The sequence below is a fragment of the Dendronephthya gigantea genome, unplaced genomic scaffold (genome assembly GCF_004324835.1).
Source record: "Dendronephthya gigantea isolate DGI-Jeju-01 unplaced genomic scaffold, DenGig_1.0 000129F, whole genome shotgun sequence".
Lineage (NCBI taxonomy): Eukaryota > Metazoa > Cnidaria > Anthozoa > Malacalcyonacea > Nephtheidae > Dendronephthya > Dendronephthya gigantea.
Genome location: NW_021163139.1, coordinates 457490 through 477818, shown reverse-complemented (window position 1 = coordinate 477818; position 20329 = coordinate 457490). Strand labels below are relative to the sequence as shown.

Sequence of the window (20329 nt, the reverse complement as noted above, 5' to 3'; positions counted from 1 at the left end):
TTTCTTCCCAAACAGCCTGTTATAACACTGCAACAATGAGACTGTCCACATCAATTCATTAACATCGTCTGCAATTCAAAACCACTCCCTCCGTAAGTGAGTAACTAGGAAGCGAAGTCTGCATTACTAATAATTTCTGAGGCTCAAAATTCTGAGTATCAAAATTCCCAATCTGAGTATCAAAAAAATTTCTCAAGAGAGAATCGATCACGCAACTCCGTGCAGACCTGCATGCTCAAACAAACCTATATATGGTTTCTTTTAGAATAAACTGAATCGTGTATACGTTTGCAAACTAAAGCTGCTTCCTTGCCGTGAAACTGCCTCAAATGCAGCCAACCGTTAGTGTTCTGGGACCTTCCGTGAGGCTCGGTTTACACTGTCAAAGTTTCTGTGTTTACAGTTGCAAGTTTGCGCTGTTAAATCCAAAGTTTTGAAGATTTTGTATCAAGTATTAGGATTAAACAACTTAGTATTAATTGGTGTTACAGTTTACTCCAGGAATCTCAACAAATCCTTTAAAACCTAGAATTTGTTGTTTGAAAATTCCAACTTTGATCACAGAAAATTTGATAGTGTATAAACTGGGCTTAAAACAATATTAAAATTATAGTGCGAATGACGTCCAGGGAACAACAATAAATCAGTCAAATCCCCATGGTGATAAACTAATTGGGGTCGTTTAATTGCCTTTTAAAACTGTCAGTTTTCATAAATGTGTTTGATTAGGCACCGGTGCTGGCGTAATTGGAGTCGTATACTTGGGCATTAGCAAAAAGAAGGCAAAACTCTGTCGTAGGCGTTCGGTTCGGTGGATTGCTCCCGAAATTTAAAGGTACTGAACTGAATTTTTAGGCCACGTAGTTGTAAATACTATAAGCTACGCATTGCTGTTGTTTTTTTGCCATCTGCGACGCAAGTTTTGCGCGGATTGGATGGAAATTTTCTCCAAAAAAAACTGCAGCAAACATGACGAATGCAGTGTTTGAAATCAAGCAATTGTATATATTCTTGCATCTGGTTTTTGCATGTGTATAGGTTTTAGCAAGGTGGTTCTACGTTTTAAGGATTGATTTGCATTTGTCGTTGTTAATTGTCCATTTACCGTGATCCGCTTTGCAAAATTGAATGTATTACCTCATGTTGGAAAAAAAAATTCATTTTACATTTAGTATTTATACTTATATTAAAATAAAGCTCGTGTAAAACTGAATTTAAACTCCGCTTTTTTCGCCGTTATTTTCATAACTGTTTGGCTTTCCCAACGTAAAATTTATTTATTTACCGTGTGTGAAAATATCGTCCTTATTGTGTGAAGCACACTGCATGACTCGCCGGAAATTATATCCTGCGGACAGCAATACAATTAAATTGCTTAATTTTGCTTTTGAACACAATGTTATATACTGATTATTAGTATTTTATTCTGACAACAATATATCCCGACGAATTGCATCATTTTTATTGCCGCGGGCAAGACGAAAGTAGTACATTCATGAGAAGTTCGGTGTTGTCGACTAATTCCGCGATTCCGGGTCCTATTTGCCTTAAATTCTAATCCGCTAGCTGTTTTAGTTTTTGTATTTCTGCACCACTGTTCTTTTTAAAACTTTACAGAATTATACAGAATGCGACTTCTATATTGCCGGATACAGAAAATATTCACGGAAAAAATATTCAACGCATAAAAATGCGTTCGTATAATATCATGTTTATTATTGCAGTCTTTTGCCTCCAAAGCGAGATTTCATCATTGTGTTAATCCACATGCACGCTCTGCTCAATTTTTATTGCTGGGTATATAGCTCTGAGGGGATATTCAGTCGTCTCATGCAATAAGAACGTCCAGCATCCAAGCTAACTAGTTCATGATCTACCGTTTGCCAAAGTTTGCAAAAACATGCAAATATATAAAATATCATGCATGCAGCTGAAATCCACTACCATTATATTATACCAGCGACATCCATGCACTAACTATCATAACCGGGTTATCATACTCAAAATGTAATACATCCAGCACGTTTATCGCGTTCAGTGACCAGCTTAAGTTGATAAATATATATTTCGATTGATAAATCTTGTATAACATAAAGTGACATTAATTTATTTTCTTGGGAACGCCAGCATATTTATTAATTGCGCTATGCCTATAATCTATATGTATTTCTTCCGTGTCAAAAACGCCCGCATTTAATTAGAATTGAAAATCACCAGAGGAATGATTTTTTTCCGCACCCAGGTCTCTATATATATATGTATTTTTATATGTTTTTTAAAAGCCTTCCGCATTTTCAATTTTCACATAAAACGCGGTGGATAGTTTAGTGTTTGTTTTATAAGAAAAACAAACCCGACGCTTCGAACAATGAACGCCATTTAAGAAGATTAGGAAATTAACATTTTTCTCACATCTATAAAGCCGATTCAAGAGGCCGTCTGCATGTAATTCGAGCAAATTACTTCCACAGTTTAAGAGAAGCCTGGAAAAGGTTGCGTTTCACCCGGTCACTTTATTAATGCAAAGCCTTCTGTCGGTGTAAGCCGCCTAAACTGAGCTGATCTGTCGAAAAGTTTCAGTTTCACTGATGATGCATAGCCTGGGTGTACTATACAGGCTGAATCTTTAGAATAATCTAACCTGACGTGTGCCTAAAGCAATTCTTAAACTCGATAATTTGTTTTTTGATATTCGGTTTTAGAAGAGAAAAGGGAATCTGTTCGTTCCTGAAAGTTCTGGGCCCCTACATAGTTTTTTTCACAGAGATCCAGCTTTGTAGATTCATTTCCCAGTGTGCTTTTCTGAAAGGTTCCAAACTAATTTACTTGTTTGTCTGATGACGATGCCTATAAAATATTTAGGTAATCGATTCTTCATTCCTTTTCGGTAACCCTTTGTACTGCTTGATAACATAATAGCATTTAATGATTATGTTATGTTTCATCATTTAAACTTAAAACTTATCTATACCTGCATCACGGCTGCATGTGTAAAATATTCCACAAATTAGGCCGAAGAACTACCTGAGAAAGATATCTCAAACGTGGTTGTCCAGTGTAGGTAGTATTCTACAATAAGTTGTCGTGGTTTGTGTCCTAACGACCCGACTGAAAAAGATATCTCAAACGTGGTGATCTAGTGTAGGTAGTATTCTACAATAAGCTGTCGTGGTTTGTGTCCTAACGACCCGACTGAAAAAGATGTCTCAAACGTGGTGATCTAGTGTAGGTAGTATTCTACAATAAGCTGTCGTGGTTTGTGTCTGAACTACCTGAGAAAGATATCTCAAACGTGGTGGTCTAGTGTAGGTAGTATTCTACAATAAGCTGTCGTGGTTTGTTGTTTCTGAACTACCTGAAAAAGATATCTCAAACGTGGTGGTCTAGTGTAGGTAGTATTCTACAATAAGCTGTCGTGGTTTGTATCTGTCTGAACGACCCGACTGAAAAAGATATCTCAAACGTGAATACCACCTGAAAAATGCTAAAAGAATTGCTAGAAAATTTGACGAATTGAATCTGAGGCTGGACCTTGTCAAATGTATACCTATCTAGACTTGTTAAATGAACTGGTATTCTCGCCTATGTTGTGACAGTCGTCTCTCGTTAGTATTTGATCATTCGATGCACCGTCGCGGGGATAGAGCACTGCCTCAATCAGTCATATCATTGTCATTCCTATCACAACAGGGGCGTATTTATCAAACAAGACCTCAAATGAGCATATTTTTATCTATTGTTGCTAATTGTATAGTGATTATTTCCCCGCCAGCGTCGGATGTGATCTTAGTTCATTTGAGTTGTACGCCGCTTCGAGGAGTTAGGATATATTTTCACCTGTCGTTGGAAACAAAGACCTCATAACCAAATGCTTTCCCTGCGTTCAAGATAAAGATTTCAGAGGTATGTATGCTATGTAGCCTTCGATTTCGGCTCATCCTGAACTTTTAATAACGAGCCTTAACTCTTCAAGCAAACATTTGCAAAGTGTCTTTTAAATATCACCAACGTGACCTTGCTAAACGAATAATTGTGTGTAGACAAACCTTTTAGCAATAAAATGGGACAATTTAGTAATCTGCATCTCTTATCACTTCATCGTGTGCTTAAACTTCTTCGGCTGGCCATAAACATGTGTTCGAATAGCGATATTTTTCGAAACCGGCCGGCCCTTTCTTTGTCCTGAAGGCCTTGAGCAATTTGCTGCAGATGTTTGATTCGGAAAAAGAGCAAAATATCGTCTCCTGCGAGAAGTATAGCTTGTGAAAAAAGCGGCTTTAGGTCGGAAAATTTACAGGGCTGCTGTCTTGATCAGCCCATAGGCGGCCCAAAATTGCGCGAGAAATTTTTCGGTCTCGATTTTTTAGTTTGAAATTCGTTTACACTACAAAAAAAGTCGAGCGCAGTGAAGCATGCCAGCAAGGACCATAATCCGGTTTAAAATGTAAACAAACATGACTTCCCTGTTCTGGGTGCTAAATGGGGTTCAGAGCGATGGCCGTTAACCTCGTACTTTCCGATTCCTGATGAGGGAGTGTCTCGATGCGCCTTGTAGCCAGTTGGCCTAGTTAGTGGGACAACGGTATATGTAATCCCTTTGCCAATAATTTATAGACTATAATGTGATTTTTGTCGGTTTCCTCTCATGCACGAAAGATTTCAAGTTGCCTGGGCGTATCAGTTTACTCAAATTGGTGTTAACACCTTTTGTACACAGGGCCCCTGTCCCGGTGCAATTTACTGAATATAGCGTTGGACAATCCTCACATCAAAAAACGTTCACATTGGAGGTGTTATTCTGAGGATATTGAGCCACAAACGGGTATGTTGCGTCCATGCACTACTTGTATCCGCAAAATTTAGACGTCAAATCTAGTTTTTTGTAGAAACTGTGGATCGACACGCGTATACATATTGCTCATTCTTGAGTCGTTGATCCATCCAAGATAACTTTTATTGGTGGTTCAATTCACTGCATTTTATCGTTCCTACATTGGAGGAAAAAACACAACGCTTGCATTCAGCGTTAGTTCTTTTGTGAGGGAATGGCGGAAATTTCAACACTCTGAGTCAATCAGGTGAATGTTTACTCCGAATTCTAATATCTTTCGTTAAGCAAAAAGCAGAATAAATATGGTTGAAGAAACTTAACCATATGGTCAAAATATTTATCTTTTATCATTAATATAAATAGCTAATTTTGCAATATGAAATTCGCTGCAATGGCAAGGTATATATATCAGCAAAACAGATCGATCGATACCCCAAGAAACATGCATGCATGGCCCTTTCCGGCATTTTGTGAAAACATCTAAATGTTTTTGTTATTGCGATACAACAACATCAAAATTGTACCTATATATATGCTCCCTAAAAATATACATGCGTTGACTTGGCTTTATAGTGATTTTGTGAAACTGATCATCTTTGTATCTCTGTTTTGATTAACGATAAGATTATACTCTTTATAAATTTGATTCAAGAAATGAATTTTTGCCTGGTTATTACTACCGTTGAGTGGCAGTAAAACGATAAAACTTATCTTTCTTATTTATTTATATATTATACGTATGCTTTATTGAATTATTTCCTTGTGGAATATTGTGGTTCGTAAGCCGTATAAAACATAATTCATCAAGTATAAAAATATCGCTTATAATATTCGCCTGTTTTCCCTATAGGGCCAGTTGTATCAAGCCCGTTTAGCTTAAACGGTGGATAAGTCGAGCTAAATGGGCTTGATAGTTGATACAACCCACCCCATGAATTTTGAGGTGTTTTTTTCTAAATTTCTAATATTGATCTAATCGATGCTTGTCATATATATGTGTACTTTTGGCTGTGAATTGACGATCGATTAGGTCAATATATGAATTTAAAAATGAAGAAAAAAACACCTTATATTTCGCTTGTTCTCAAGCGTTTAATGCAACGCAATATAGGTAGAGTATAAGTGCTGAACGCTCCTCATGCAATAAACTGCTGATTTTTACAAAAAAGCGGTTCACAGACAATTCAAAAATGATGTTCGAATAGTTGATGAGATACGTGGCACTCACTCTCGTTCTAGTTTGCATACACATTTCTTTTCACTTTTGCATGGAGCATGCGAGAGTATATATTTGGCTAGGATTGTTAGTTTACCTTGCGAAACATGCATTTTTTTACAAGTCCAATACCGCCAATTGTACATTTCAAATTACCTGCAATAATAATATAATGCATATCACTTATAGTGCAACACGTTACAGAACTGAGCCGGGAGCTCTTTCCCTAACTTAATTACACGTTCTCTCTTTTAGTCGTTGAAAAAGTTCGAAATGGCGTCTGTTCTAGTCTCTTTCTTTGTGATTTATTTGGTGAGTGCATGTGTGTATGGTTTTCTCTTATTTATAAGCGCATGGTATGAAAAATTGTAGCTACAATAAGTTTTACAAGCATTGGAAGGAATACAACAGAAGGTAGCGGGTGCCCTCATAAACACCTTCCTCTCCTCCCCCCCTTCCCTAGATTTCCTCCCTGAGTTTCCCGTTAAAACTCGCAATATTTCTGCTTTTCTTAAAATACAAAGTCGGGCGGCTTTTATTTCACAACGGTTTTTGCCGGCGGTTCAATCTAAGTACCTGTTGCGACGTGTTTAATTATTTATTCCCAGGTCTGCCATATCAATATTGTGTCATCTGGTACGTTAGCTGTGAACATTGAACTTGCAAATCGAGGTAAATATATATCTTATATTTGTTTCATCGTTTCTCGAACAAGATAAGCCTCCAAAGTCTTTTCAATAGTTTGTTCCAGTTGCGTTGCGGGTTCTTTCTTTAAATTGATCCGAAATTATCGTTTACAACTTGTGAAAAGTTTGTTAAATTGCACATGACCTTAACAAACACATCGTACAATTAATTTTTTTTAAACGGAATGAAATTGCTTCTCTAGAACCTCAATATTTTGGTCAATTTTCAAGAGCAGCGATTAACGTGACTCTGAATATTTCATCTTTCACTAACGTCGCCTCATCTCTTGAACAATGTGCTGACGCTGGTCATCCTTATTTGTTCGTTCAAAATACCACCATATTGGGGTGTGGTACATTACTCCGGATGGAAAACGATAATATACCATCAAATTGTACCCTCAACGTAACGTCAGCGTTTCGTATCAGCGCGAGTGGTACCATGATTCCTTTTACAGATCATAGGGTACCAGCAAGCGTACAGACAACAGACGTATTGGTATTGACCACCAGTTATATACCATCGAATGATAGTCAAGCTGATGGCTTCTCTAACGTCACCCTGACACCATCACCAAATGATACCTTGTTATCCACCCTCCAAAGAAATGTTGTGGTGACAGAAACAATTTCACCATCAAATACCACGGCGCTTATGTCATACAACGTTTTACGATTAAATAGTACCCATTCTGTTGGTACATCTGATAGTACTCAAATATTGTCTATAATTAACAGTTCATCCGCATCGCTACTAAACGCAACTTTACCTACCAATGCCACAATCCAACCATCTGGTGTTATGGTTAACGATGGCAGTAGCTTGCTGGTTGCAAATGTAGTTTCATCCATTGGTAACTATTCTGTCAGTCCAACGCCGCTGTTATCAACCAGCATGGTTGATGTAGCCACCACCATCTTCCCCAGAATAAACACAACCTACACCCAAGATATTGAACCATCAAACACCAGTTCTGCTGGTCCAAGCGTGAATGCCCTGTTTACAACAAGAAAGTGCCGAAACGCTTCAATGCAAAATGTCACAGAACTTGTGAAAGCGTACAAAACCGAATACTTCCGCAAGATCTCGATCGCCGCGTTCACAAATGTGAACTACACGCTTCGGCTACCAAACTACGAACCTGCCAACTGTAGCTTCATCTCAGGGGACAAAGCGCCGGTGGTCTTGGTGAAGACCAACACTTCATTGGCGAGCTTTTCCCACCGGTATTTCAGGCCAGGAAGGTACAATGCTCGTGTAAGTTGTATAAGAAACGAAACGGTGGTAGTTGATGCCTACAAACGAGTTGTGGTGGATTTACCGGTGGTGTTAAACGGATTAAGCTGTCCTAATCTGGTTCAAACGGATGAAATGTATCATTGTGTGTTTAACGTTAAGCAGGCCTTGGCTTTGAATATGACGGTTGCAATTGGGGACAAAAAAGGAAGGCAAACTTTGGCAGGTAAGAACTGCAGTTTGAAAGTTCATTTTCTTGTAAGAAGCCAGTCCATGTTTGGTAAATCCTAAATACGAGAATATAATCCTTGAGATTGGGTTGGATTACGGTTAGGATTGGATTAGGGTTAGGATTAGGTCTCGTGTATTTAGGATTTACTGATTAACATGGAATGATTTGTTATAAATGGCCCCTCATCTTCCAGAAACCGTGATGGAAATCATATCTGTCGACGAAGCTCTGGATTTAAGGAACATCACACTAGGAATCCACTCTCCATTGCTGACTTTCAAAAAAGCGATGTTCGTTCGATGTATTGAATTGGAATCCACAATATCTGCAACGATTAACTTAAAGGTGATTATTATCTAAGAGTTGTATTTGGCGATCGTCAACAGAAAGGTAGAACGTGTCGTACAAATAATCAGATTGTTTTTGAGACGGCTTTTCTAGAGTCTACAAACTTCTTTTCACTATATTTCTCGCACTTCGTGAAACGTTGTTTTGAGGGGGGAATACCTGCGCCCATGATACGCACACACACCCCCTGGTAACTAGTTTACTCTTTCGACCATAACTTTGTATTTTCCTAGGTGTTTAGACCAGTCGGTGATTCTTACAACACGTCCAGGGTGAGCATTGGTAGCCTCTGCTGTTTTGGATTGCAAAACCCCAGCATCTGCTTCCAAAGTTCCACCAATATCTTATCTAATTCGTCATATCACCTGCCAAACACGAGGTTCTCCGTGATACACAATATTTCATTAACCATCGACATGGGAGACAATTTCCTTACACTCACTGATGATGACGTGTTCGAAGCTCAACCTGGTGATGTCATAGGCTACACCGTTGTCCAATCACGCCACTCCGATCCTTCGCCAGTATATACCAGTGCTTTACCACGAAACACGACCTCGGTCCCAGTACATCAATCAAACTCAAGTTCAAGTTTAAATATATTCCAAAACTTCTCTTTATACGGTTTTGTACCCTACGAGACACAAATTCTTATACATCATACGAGCCCCGGCGTTTTGTCTCTCGGAATTACTATTGATGACTTCGAAAGTGTTGTAAGCACATATCGAAATCTCATCACCATCCAGACACCAATATCAGGACTAGAGCTCAGTTATAAAGACATTATAATGGTAAACACTTCGCGGTCTCTTGGATTTAAACTGTCACGTGGAACAAACGCGACCTGTGATTGGCTGCTCACGGGACATATGGTCAGCATCAACGGCTCCGTAAATTCTTCATCGTGGATCGTTAATAAGACACTTCAAAATAACGAAACCAATGCAGATGAATTTGAAGGACTGGTGACAAGTTTCCAGTACCCGCACAATATTCCAGCCGATCTAATCTTTCTGGTGAATTGCTCCAACGAGGTATCGACGATTACCGAGAACGTCACGATCAGCGTCCGACGAAACATATCGCATTTCAAAGCTTCGCTGAAATTTGCATCGTTCGCTTACGCGCATGCTCAGACGAGCTGGACATGCAGGGCACAAGGGGAACATGTGGGTTATACATGGACATTTGACCACTATGTCTATTACACGGCTGAAATGAAGATGGAATTTCAAAGCAGAAATCTACCGGGGAACAAAACGAAAGTCTCTGTGAAAGCCTGGAATGTCGTATCTGAGAGGAATTTGCTTTTGTCTTTAGATGTTTTGCATAATCCGCTGAGAATTCAAGTTTTACCTGCCTTGACTGTTGCTAGTAGGGAATACGTCAACATCACCCCAGTTCTAAGCTGGTCACCTCGTTCAAATGGTATCGCATTTTATGCAGATTATGGGATAAACATCTCAAGTACCCTGAGGAAATTTATCGAATTTCCAACATTTACAATCAACGTGGGCGATTTCTACACCGCACAGAACATTTCAAACGGGACTTCGTTGAACTATAAATTTTCGAAGGTGGGCTCAGAGACTCGTTCCTATACTGTATACATTGAGGCTAAAGATCACCAGGAGATGAATCGCAAGGTTGAAATTCGTGTTTTGGATAAAATTAAGAATCTGAGGATAATTGCATCTGATGATTGTTCGAACGATGTCGTTATTAATACAGCGTGCACATTTACTGCGAAATTTTCCTTAGGCAGCGATGTGAGGTGCAACTGGATCGTTGGGACGAAGAAATCAGGTGCAAATAAATGCAAAATCGACGCCCTTTTGAACAAGTTAGGTAACCTTACAATATCCGTGGAAGCTAGGAATGAAATCTCTTCAGAAACAGCGGTTATTAACATCAGTGTTGTTCCCGAACCAAAGTCACTAAGTGTCGTGCTCGCGTCTACGATCACGATGGCACGGTTAAAACCTTCACATGGATCCATTACAACACCGTTAGGAAACATGACTTCATTTACAAAAATTGTCCTGCCTCAGAGCAACAGTGTGTCCAACCAGATAAACCCTTCTTCTTCTTCAAGAAGTGATCTTTCGAGTCGAACTACGGACCACCACGTCCTACAAATCACAGGCCCTAAATACGCTGCCGTTGACGAAGAAGTAATGTTTCACGTTTTAAACATTTCCTCAGCGAGACGGAGAATCTTCTCATGGATTGTAAATAACACTAAGATAGAGACAACGAACAACAGTATTTCCTACACATTCAGAAAATCAGGCGAGTTTGAAGTGGCAGTTTCAACATTTTTCCCCAACCAAACTGCGCGAACAGCAATCATCGTTCAGTATCGAATTTTCGGGTTCAAAGCTTTCGTTTATCAAAAACCTCATCATAAGCGCGTGGATGTATTATTCGCTATAGTCTCCGGAACCGACGTCAACTACTCGGTCGATTTCGGTGATAGTTCGGCACCGAACGTAGGCAAAGTTCGTAAATTGGAGAGAAATATTTCAGTGTATTATGTCTATACGAGATCAGGGCTTTATAATCTTACAGTTTCAGTGTTTAGTATCATCGGTCCAAATGACACCGAAAATTTCTTGGTCTACGTGAACGATACGTGCAAATTCGAATCGGTGACACTGTACGGTGCTTCTGAGAATGTTGAGAATTCCAGGAAATTTTCAGAGAAAGAGGAAATCGTGATGACGCTGAAAACTACACTGAACTGCACCAAAGATCCTCAGCTTAAATACAGCTGGAAAGTGGAAAGATTGGATAACAGCACTCCGGACGGATTGACCATACGTTTACCTCCCTTTGATGGATCCACTTTACGGCTGCTCGCCAGTCAACTCAATATCGGAGACTACAAAGTTCAGGCGATCGTGGAAAATCCCATGGACGGGGGGTCATGTGAGACACGTATTGGCTACTTCAGCAAAGTTTTGGAAACCCTTGCTGTGCACATCACTTGTGGAAAGACGCGCATGATTCCTGTTGGCAAACCGCTTATAATGAATGCTACTGTGATCGCAGGTTCGGCTGGGATCAAGTTCGAGTGGTTTTGCGATCGCGCGTTCAATGTCACGTGTTTTGGAAACCGAGTTCAGAGAAACACCTCGCTGGTACGGTTTCCCGGAAACTTTTTCCGCGTAGGGGAAATCTACGAATTCGTTGTGCAAGTCAATGATAAAGAAAGACACGGGCGGGATTCACAAAAGGTCGAGTTTGGTTTTGAGAACTCAACACTTGATCTGTGCATAATGTGAGTACTGCAACACCACCTTTAATAGACCTCTAGAAAGAACATGTTTGAACAGATAGAGCTATCCAGTATAAATAAAGTTAGTTTAGTTTAGGTTTCCTCCTGTAGTAACACTGGATCAATAAGAGATGATCCTTACTGGACCTCTAGGAAGAACAGTTTAGAACTGATAGAGCTATCCAGTGTAAATAAAGTTAGTTTAGTTTAGGTTTCCTTCTGTAGTAACACTGGATCAGCTACTTTAGATCTTTACTACTTTGTTTATTCCTCGACAATAAGTGTACGCATTCCATTTTTCTCGTTCTTCCAGCTCGTCTCAAGCCAACAAGCACTTCGTCTTAAGCACAAAGGAAGTGAAAATAATCTCTTTGTGCTCTCGATGTCCAGCGATACCAGACCTGACATGGACTTGGCGTGTTTTAAAAATATCTTCTAAACCAAACTCTACAAAGGAAGATGAAGTCAATGGCCTCAACGTGAAGTCAAGAAATCTATACATTCCTCCCAATGCTTTGCAACCCGACTCACTCTACAAAATACAAGTCAATACCACAAGCTTGGCTCTAAATATTAGCGGCTATGTCGTTTACGATTTGAGAACAAACGATGTACCGAAGTATGGCTTCTGTAACATCGAAACTCACGAAAGTTTTACTCCACTAAAAGCGTTCCAAACAGTCTGTCGTTCTTGGTACGATAAAGATCAACCGTTGAGTTATGAGTTCTGGTATTCAAATGATGGAGTCAACTATAGTTTGTTTTACAACGGGCTTACGCCGGACTCAGGAAAGACGTTTTTGAAACCAGGAAAGGCGGAGAGAGGTTATGTCGTCAGCGTTAAGGTTGTCATTAAAGATTATTTGGGCGAATCTACCGTCCAGATTTTGCCTGTGGAGGTAGGAACGTTTAGTCAGGGAGAGAAAGTTAGTTTAGTCAAGCATTTGACCGTTAAAACAGCCGTGGTTATCCATATCAAAATATTTGACATCATAACCAAAGCATGGTCATATTGTTTAATGTTTGTATATGAGCACGAAACATGCTGGAAACTTTACATAGGACAAGCATTTGACCATTAAAACAGCGTGGTTATCCATTTCAAAATATTTGACATCATAACCAAAGCATGGTTATATTGTTTAATGTTTGTATATATGCGCGCCAAACATGCTGGAAACTTTACATAGGACAAGCATTTGACCATTAAAACAGCGTGGTTATCCATTTCAAAATATTTGACATCATAACCAAAGCATGGTTATATTGTTTAATGTTTGTATATGAGCGCCAAACATGCTGGAAACTTGACATAGGACAAGCATTTGACCATTAAAACAGCGTGGTTATCCATATCAAAATATTTGACATCATAACCAATTAAACCAAAGCATGGTTATATTGTTTAATGTTTGTATATGAGCGCCAAACATGCTGGAAACTTTACATAGTAATTTATCTATTATTTGCCAATAATCTTTAAATCGAGAGACATTTCAGAGGCCTATACTTCAAAATTACCCTGACTTTCTTAGCAGGCGCGTGGTTCTGAGCCCCAGCAATACGCAAAACGCTCGCGGTCCCTGTAGTAACACTGAATGAATTTTGCTTTCAGAATCTTCCGCCTTCTGATAACGAAACTAAACAGTTCTTCGCCTCACCTCAACAAATGAACAACCAAGTTGAAAAGATGGTAAATGAAAGCAATATTCAAGGAGCAGTACAGTTCTTGAAAACTGTGACCGGCTTGTTGAATGAAAATTCAAATGAGAATGAAGAAGATGTAAGCAAAGGAACTAAGGTATACAAATTTTCAAACAACAATGTTTGCTGTAAATATAAACTTTGCGAAGAACTAGCGATGAAGGATTTGTTGTATGATCTTTAAGGTTCGTGAAAGCATCTTGGATAATCTCAAGAAACTCTGCTGCAGAGATGGCGTTGTAATAGAGCAGACAGCGGACACAATATCGTCTGTAGCGAGCGTTCCTTCTCAGTTAAGCCTTGATGCTCAGGTAGAAAATTATCTTTTGCTTTTTAGAGAAAATTTACACCAGATCAGTATCGATGTTTTTCAATACACCGCACAGAAATATGAAACGATCTCACTAGTCAATATCCGTAGCTTTAAATTGCTGATAAAGGACTAATAACGTTAACTTTCCTTCAAAAGTCAAAACTATCTTTGAACATATCTACAGTTGCAAGCTTCAACCATCTACATCAACATGACGCAAAATCTTCATTTGATATCAAAGAGGAAAGTCAAGAAGGTTGTCGAGAAATTAGCGAATGCTCTCTCCTTGTTAATGTCAGCTGTTGCAATGCTTGGTGATTCAACATCACAGAACTCGAAGGTTGGTATTTGAGACGCGTTTCCAGGTTGAACAAGCAACAATATGGCCGAAATTCTTTGATATATCCGAAGAATACATCAAACAACCACTGCCTGAGATTTCGAAAGCAATAGTTTGCTTTTCATGATAAACAATTAAGTGATTATATATGAATTAACCGCAAGCAAGCGCTTACAGACTTTATTAGAGGGAAGCTATCGACTCTTGTCAAATTTTAAACCAGCTGATTGTCGGTTCTTTAAATCTTTTTCAGGTCGAGTCTATCAACAAAGCCTCGTTGCTTGCGATCGACAGAATGGGAGACGCTCTACTTCACCAAACAAAGCCTGGTGAGCCCGCTCTGGTTCTGTCATTGCCTTCCTTCATCGTCGTCGTTCAGAAACATTTCGTCTTTGAGTTTCCTGGAAAACAGCTTGCCGTTCCCAATCACATCACAGAATTCATAGTTCCGAGGAAATTGAGAGCCATTCAAGGTCCGTTTGTTAGTAGTAAGGTGAGTATTCAGGTTAGCTTCGGACAAGCAATCTCCTCGGTAATTTTTCAAAGTCTCTTCCTCAAGAATTGAACAGTAATCACAATTTCTTCATCCAGAATTCGACTGTTCTCGCTTCAGATGACATTGACGTCAGATAATCCTTTCTCATGGCAAAACTCGTCGCATGGCAACGAACCAACGACTGGCGTGGCCTCTCTGGTACTGACTGACAGTCAACAGAATGAGATAAAAATGAACAGTCTTGCGGAGAGTTTCCACATTTTCCTGGACAATCAAGACTCCTCTCCAAAGCAGCACCCACTCCATCATTCGCCTCAAAGCTCGGCCCAGTCTACCTTACCCCCCGCACGTTTAACCCAGAACTCTTCCCAGTCCATCACTCGACACAATTCAACGCTCACAGAAGAGTCCGCGCCAGACCTCTATCAGATCAACACGACCAGAGGAGATTCGGCTATCATGATTACCATCACTCAGATCTCGGCGGACTACAAAGGCCAATTACGCATGCGCGTACTTAAAGCTGACCAATCGATGATTAGCGGAAGTGAACGGATCCTCTCGACAACTTCTGCAATACCAGTTTCCCTGACATGGCGCAGCCTTTTAGGCCGTGGCACATATTACGTCAGCGTTAGATTTGAAAGTCTCTCCTTCCGAAGGGCAGGAGTGCCGAACAGCATAAAGTACTCGCTATCTTTTGGAGAAATCAGTTGTCATTATTGGAACGTCACTAGAGAGGAGTGGATGGCCAACGGATGCAAGGTAGGCGCATTCTTTAGCATTCTTTTGAATTCGTGTTGCGCGTAATCGTTGCTTTTTTGCAACTCGAGTACGCGTTTTTCACAAGCTAGGCCATTATTTAGCAGTGTGAATCTAGCATAGAAGTAATTTTCACTCAAGATATTTTATTTTAAGGTTGGGCTACGAAGTACCACGACAGCAACCCACTGCGAATGCAATCATCTGACATGGTTCGCTGGTCGTGTGGTCGTTCCTCCCAATTCCCTGAGTTTGGTTAATATCGCAGAACGGATAGAAGACCCCAGTAATTATATCACTATCCTGTGCGTGTTCGCCTGCGTGTTTATTATTTACCTTCTGGTCCTCGTCTGGGCAAGACGACGGGATGAGAAAGACGAAGTCAGGGTTAGTCAGTTGTTATTTCGTTCGCATCACCAGAGTAGGAGAGACATTTGACCACCATCTTTGTCAGTTTATTGCAACTCCTACCGAAATAACCCCCGCCCCATGTAATGATATATATTAATATATAATGGTATATAATGATATACAGTGATATACAATGATATACGATGATATATATTGATATAAGTTATATGTCCCTAACTTCAGTTCATTTATGTTCTTGATTTCAGCGAGGTATCACGTGGTGTCCTAGCAATCGCGCGGGAGATTCTAACCAGTACCAAGTCATTATTCACACAGGAATCAGACGAAGCGCTGGTACGTCGGCAAATGTCGGGCTAATGCTCTCGGGCGAGCACGGAAAGAGTCGGAAATGCTTGCTGAAAAGTTCAAAACGCGAAGTCCTCCAACGAGGCGACGTTGATTCGTTCCTCATCACGACAACCGGAAGTCTCGGCGCCCTAAAGCACCTCTATATATGGCATGACAATACCGGAAGTGACCCTGCATGGTTCTTGAACCACGTGGTCGTGCTCGACTCGGAGACTGGGCAAGTTTACAATTTCCTATGCTACCGCTGGCTTGCAGTGGACGAGGGCGATGGTCAGATAATGCGGTTGCTGCCTTTGGCAAAGACAAAAGATCTCAAACGGTTTCGTCATCTGTTTGTTTCCAGGGCAACAAACGAGCTCACAGACGCACATCTTTGGTTCTCAGTCGTGTTTTGTTCCCCCACAAGCCCGTTCACACGTGCACAACGCGTGTCATGCTGTCTCACTCTGCTTCTGTCCTCCATGATGGCGAATGCAATGTGGTATGAAACAGGGGGAGGTGAAAACGCAGCGCACATCAACCTTGGATTGTTCATGTTCTCCTGGGACGAAGTCGCCATTGGCATCTGCAGTAGTCTCGTCGTGTTTCCAATTAATCTCATTCTCGTTCAAGTTTTTCGCCACTGTCGGTCAAAAACCAAAAAGCCTTTGAATCGGCCCTCAAAAAATACCGCAATTAAACAGGAATTTCTCAACCTGCACACGATGACGCACGGTTCACGTGCCAAATCAGCCGAATCACGTGCTCTTCCAGCGCTGATGTCGTCACACCTGCACACGTCAGCACAGAAGCGGGAGGTCAGCCAGTTATCGTATACCGTGACCTCGTCCCAGGAATCTCTGCTGCCCGCGCGAATTCTGACCCCGTCTCTTCCCAGCCTCCCGAATTCCTCGACTCCGGAGCGTAATCGCGCAAAGCATAAACATTTATTACCGCATTGGTTTCAATATCTGGGCTGGATTGGAGTGATCATTACCTGTGTAACATCAGCAGCCATTACTTTCAAATATGCAATCAAATTTGGTGAAGTTAAAACAAGAAAGTGGTTGTTATCCTTGACAATTTCCGTTATCACCGATGTTTTTATAGCGCAACCGTCAAAAGTTCTTTTTGTCACCGTCATTTTAGCGTACATTTTAAAACGCCCGCCGAAAGAGCGATACGCAAGCTATGACGTCATACAGCAGGAGGTCGCCCAGGCCGAGTCCACACAAGAGACTGAGCTCGAGGCCCCGGATTTCAATCTGAGCGCGGCGGATGAATTTTTGCGCGCGGCCAGAAAGAAACGAGAGAAGGAAAGGTTTATGTATGGCATTATGAAGGATGTGTTTTATCATATGTGTTTTACGCTGTTGGTTTTGATCATTGCTTACGGTCAGAGAGATTTAAACGGGTATCATCTTACTGCCACGCAAAGAAATACTTTTGTTCTTCGAAACTTCAAAGAGAGGTCTTTAAAGAAACAAAGTTATAAATTTTCCCAGGTACGATAATTCAACAGATCAACTATGGTCCTCTAGGAAGAACTGATAAGATCAATCATCAATAAGAGATTATTTTTACTGGATCTCTAGAAAGAACTTTTCAAACTAATGGTCTCTCACTTTTTTCCTTCAAAGGTCGCGAATGTTAATGATTTCTGGCTTTGGAACAGGAAGATTCTTCTGCCGGGTCTTTCAAACAATGAATGGCACAACTATAGCAATGTTTGGTCAACATTTACTGCCAATTTTGGTGGTTTTCTCTTTGGCGCCGCTAGAATGAGACAGAAAAGACTTAAGAAAGGTTACTTTCGACGCATTTCTATATTTTTACCCTTTTTGTAATAAATGAATAGCGTTTAGGCTAGAATCCACTCAAGATGCATTGTCGTTAAGATCTAGAGAGTGGAAAGGAAGTTTATCTCACACAGCAAGGCCAATTCCTCATCCCATTCAGTCCTGCGGGAAATTTCCCTTACTGGAAACACGCCTTAGGATTGTGTTAAGATTTATATCATTCTCTATGAGCTCTTTTCCTTTCAGGTGTCTGCAAAGTATTGCCGAAGTTTAAAGATATCATTGAAGGATGTTCAGGAACTTACGAGTGGAAACATGAGGACGAAGCTAGCTACGAGAGGTCTTGGAGTAAACCATCCGGTAACAACTTATGCAATGTTAAAAACGATAGCGCTGATACCCTCCCTCGGGATCTTTGGTGCTACACGCGCTTAAGTAAGGTAATAACTGCTTCGTATGTTGGTCGCCTTGACACATACTCCCCAGGGGGGTATAGTGAGGAAATGCGGCAGAATTATCAAGCTTCGTTAAACCTCACCCAGGAACTAATGGAGCACAATTGGATAGACAAGTACACTCGGGCTGTTTTTATTGAATTTACCCTATATAACCCAAATGTGAACCTGTTTTCGATCGTCACCTTGCTATTCGAAGTATCTGCTAGCGGGGATTTTAACCCCCTGTCAAAACTCCTATCAATACGGCTTTACAACTATGTGGGAAATTTTCAAATAGTGGTTCTCATTTGTCAGTTGTTGTTCTTGCTCTCGATCTGTGTGTACACGTACAATTCCATGAAAGGTATTTTCGGAGAAAAATGGGGGTATATTTCGAAACCTTGGAACTTCTACGAACTTGTGATCGTGATAGTTTCGTGGGTCGGGATTGCGATATATTTATTTGCGATGGTTTTCCGAAAACGAATCCTTCAGGAGTTCCGTAAGGATCCGACGAAGTTCACGAGCTTCGTGTTCAGCGCCTCCTGGCAGATGACGCTAGAATACGTTATCGCTAGCATCGTGTTTTTGGTTTCCTTGAAGTTTCTGCGCTTGTTCCAATTCAATCGTCGTATGTTTCTTCTGCCTCTGACCTTATCTAACACTGCTCGGGATTTGATAAGTTACACCGTGGTTTTCTCGGTAGTATTAACAGCATTCGCTCTCCTCTATCAACTGATTCTCCGAGCATACAATCCGGACTTTCTCAATACGGTCAGTACCTTAGAGACGCTTCTGCGTGTCCTTCTGGGCAGATCTGATCTGTTTATTGGACGATACGAATTTCCCGCCCTCGAACAAATCATCTTCTTCACTTACATGTGTTTGATGAAGTTCATTCTGCTGAACATTTTTGTCGCCATTTTAAACGACGGTTTTTCGCGTGCCCGGGCAAAAAACGACAGACAGCGAAATGCGTTCGACTTTTTTGACTTCATTAGGAATACCGTGAACGAATTGTTGGGAATACGGCGTCAGAGGATCGCGAATAAAGCGGTGAACAAGTCGTCGCCGAAAAGACGGCGCGTGCGGTTTGAAGACGAGGCTGCAAGGACGAATGTGGAGAACATGCTGGCGAAGATGGAGACGAAAATGGAAAAGTTGCTGAATCTTGTGCAATCCGACTTGCTCGAAGATAGTTTTTATGATGAAATGACTGAAGAATTTATAGACATGGGAGTGATTTAGGATAGTCTATGTCCAGAATTAGTCTTTGAGATGCAATTTAGGGTTTTTAACTGACTTAACTGATAAAATGGCGCTATTGGTAATAGGCTGACATACAAACCAGGTTTGTGTGTCCGAACAGTTGAACACTATGAAAATTTTCTCCTATTCTCTGTGCCGGTATGTTTTGAGAAGGCTGTAATTCTATCCTTATTTACACAGTCACGGTCATGCATCGTTTATAATTGCGGCCTTTTTTTACGTCATACTCAGAGGATGAAGTCGAGCTTCTTCCCAGAATTTTCGCTGAGGTTCTTCAACTTTTGCATTGTTTTGTCTTGAACAGTGCATTATCGAAGAATGATCGTGTGATACATTGCATTTTCAAAACATCAGGAACATTTTTATTCTCTTTATTGTCCGTTTTGCTAAGATCCTTCACTGCGGGACGCGAAACAACCAGAAGATTAATAAATAAAACCACAGACACGCATATTGCGTTTAACCGAAAGTTATAGCCATCAAAGTGGCTGTTGGACAATCATCAGCACTCTAGCTCGTAGATATAGATCAAAGTGTAGTTTATCTTTGCAATTAATTCAAGAATAACTAGTGCTACAATACCAGTCCCTAAAACTCCTGCTGAAAGCGAAATAGTGAACTAAAATGCTGGTCATTTATATACTAATTGAATGTTTGGGTTAGTTTAAATAAAGTTT

At 40.5% G+C, this 20329-nt stretch overlaps 1 protein-coding gene across 4 annotated transcripts; it reads left to right on the top strand.

Moving 5' to 3' along the window:
* The first annotated feature begins 738 nt into the window (after window positions 1-738).
* Window positions 739-20301, top strand: LOC114535974. 4 transcript variants are annotated; one of them, XM_028557316.1, is made up of 19 exons: window positions 739-835; window positions 3755-3903; window positions 4718-4822; window positions 4887-5078; window positions 6303-6359; window positions 6656-6719; window positions 6937-8196; window positions 8396-8547; window positions 8784-11836; window positions 12147-12732; window positions 13449-13634; window positions 13723-13848; window positions 14035-14190; window positions 14444-14683; window positions 14804-15451; window positions 15605-15835; window positions 16066-17652; window positions 17788-17953; window positions 18193-20301. In XM_028557316.1, the coding sequence occupies exons 5-19, from the start codon at window positions 6321-6323 to the stop codon at window positions 19629-19631; spliced, it is 9933 nt and encodes a 3310-aa protein (XP_028413117.1). In that variant the 5' UTR covers window positions 739-835; window positions 3755-3903; window positions 4718-4822; window positions 4887-5078; window positions 6303-6320; the 3' UTR covers window positions 19632-20301. The 4 variants fall into 4 exon arrangements, with proteins under 4 accessions (XP_028413117.1, XP_028413115.1, XP_028413118.1 ...); XM_028557314.1 differs by lacking the exon at window positions 4718-4822; XM_028557317.1 differs by lacking the exons at window positions 3755-3903; window positions 4718-4822 and having other exon boundaries at window positions 743-835.
* The last annotated feature ends 28 nt before the right edge of the window (window positions 20302-20329 follow it).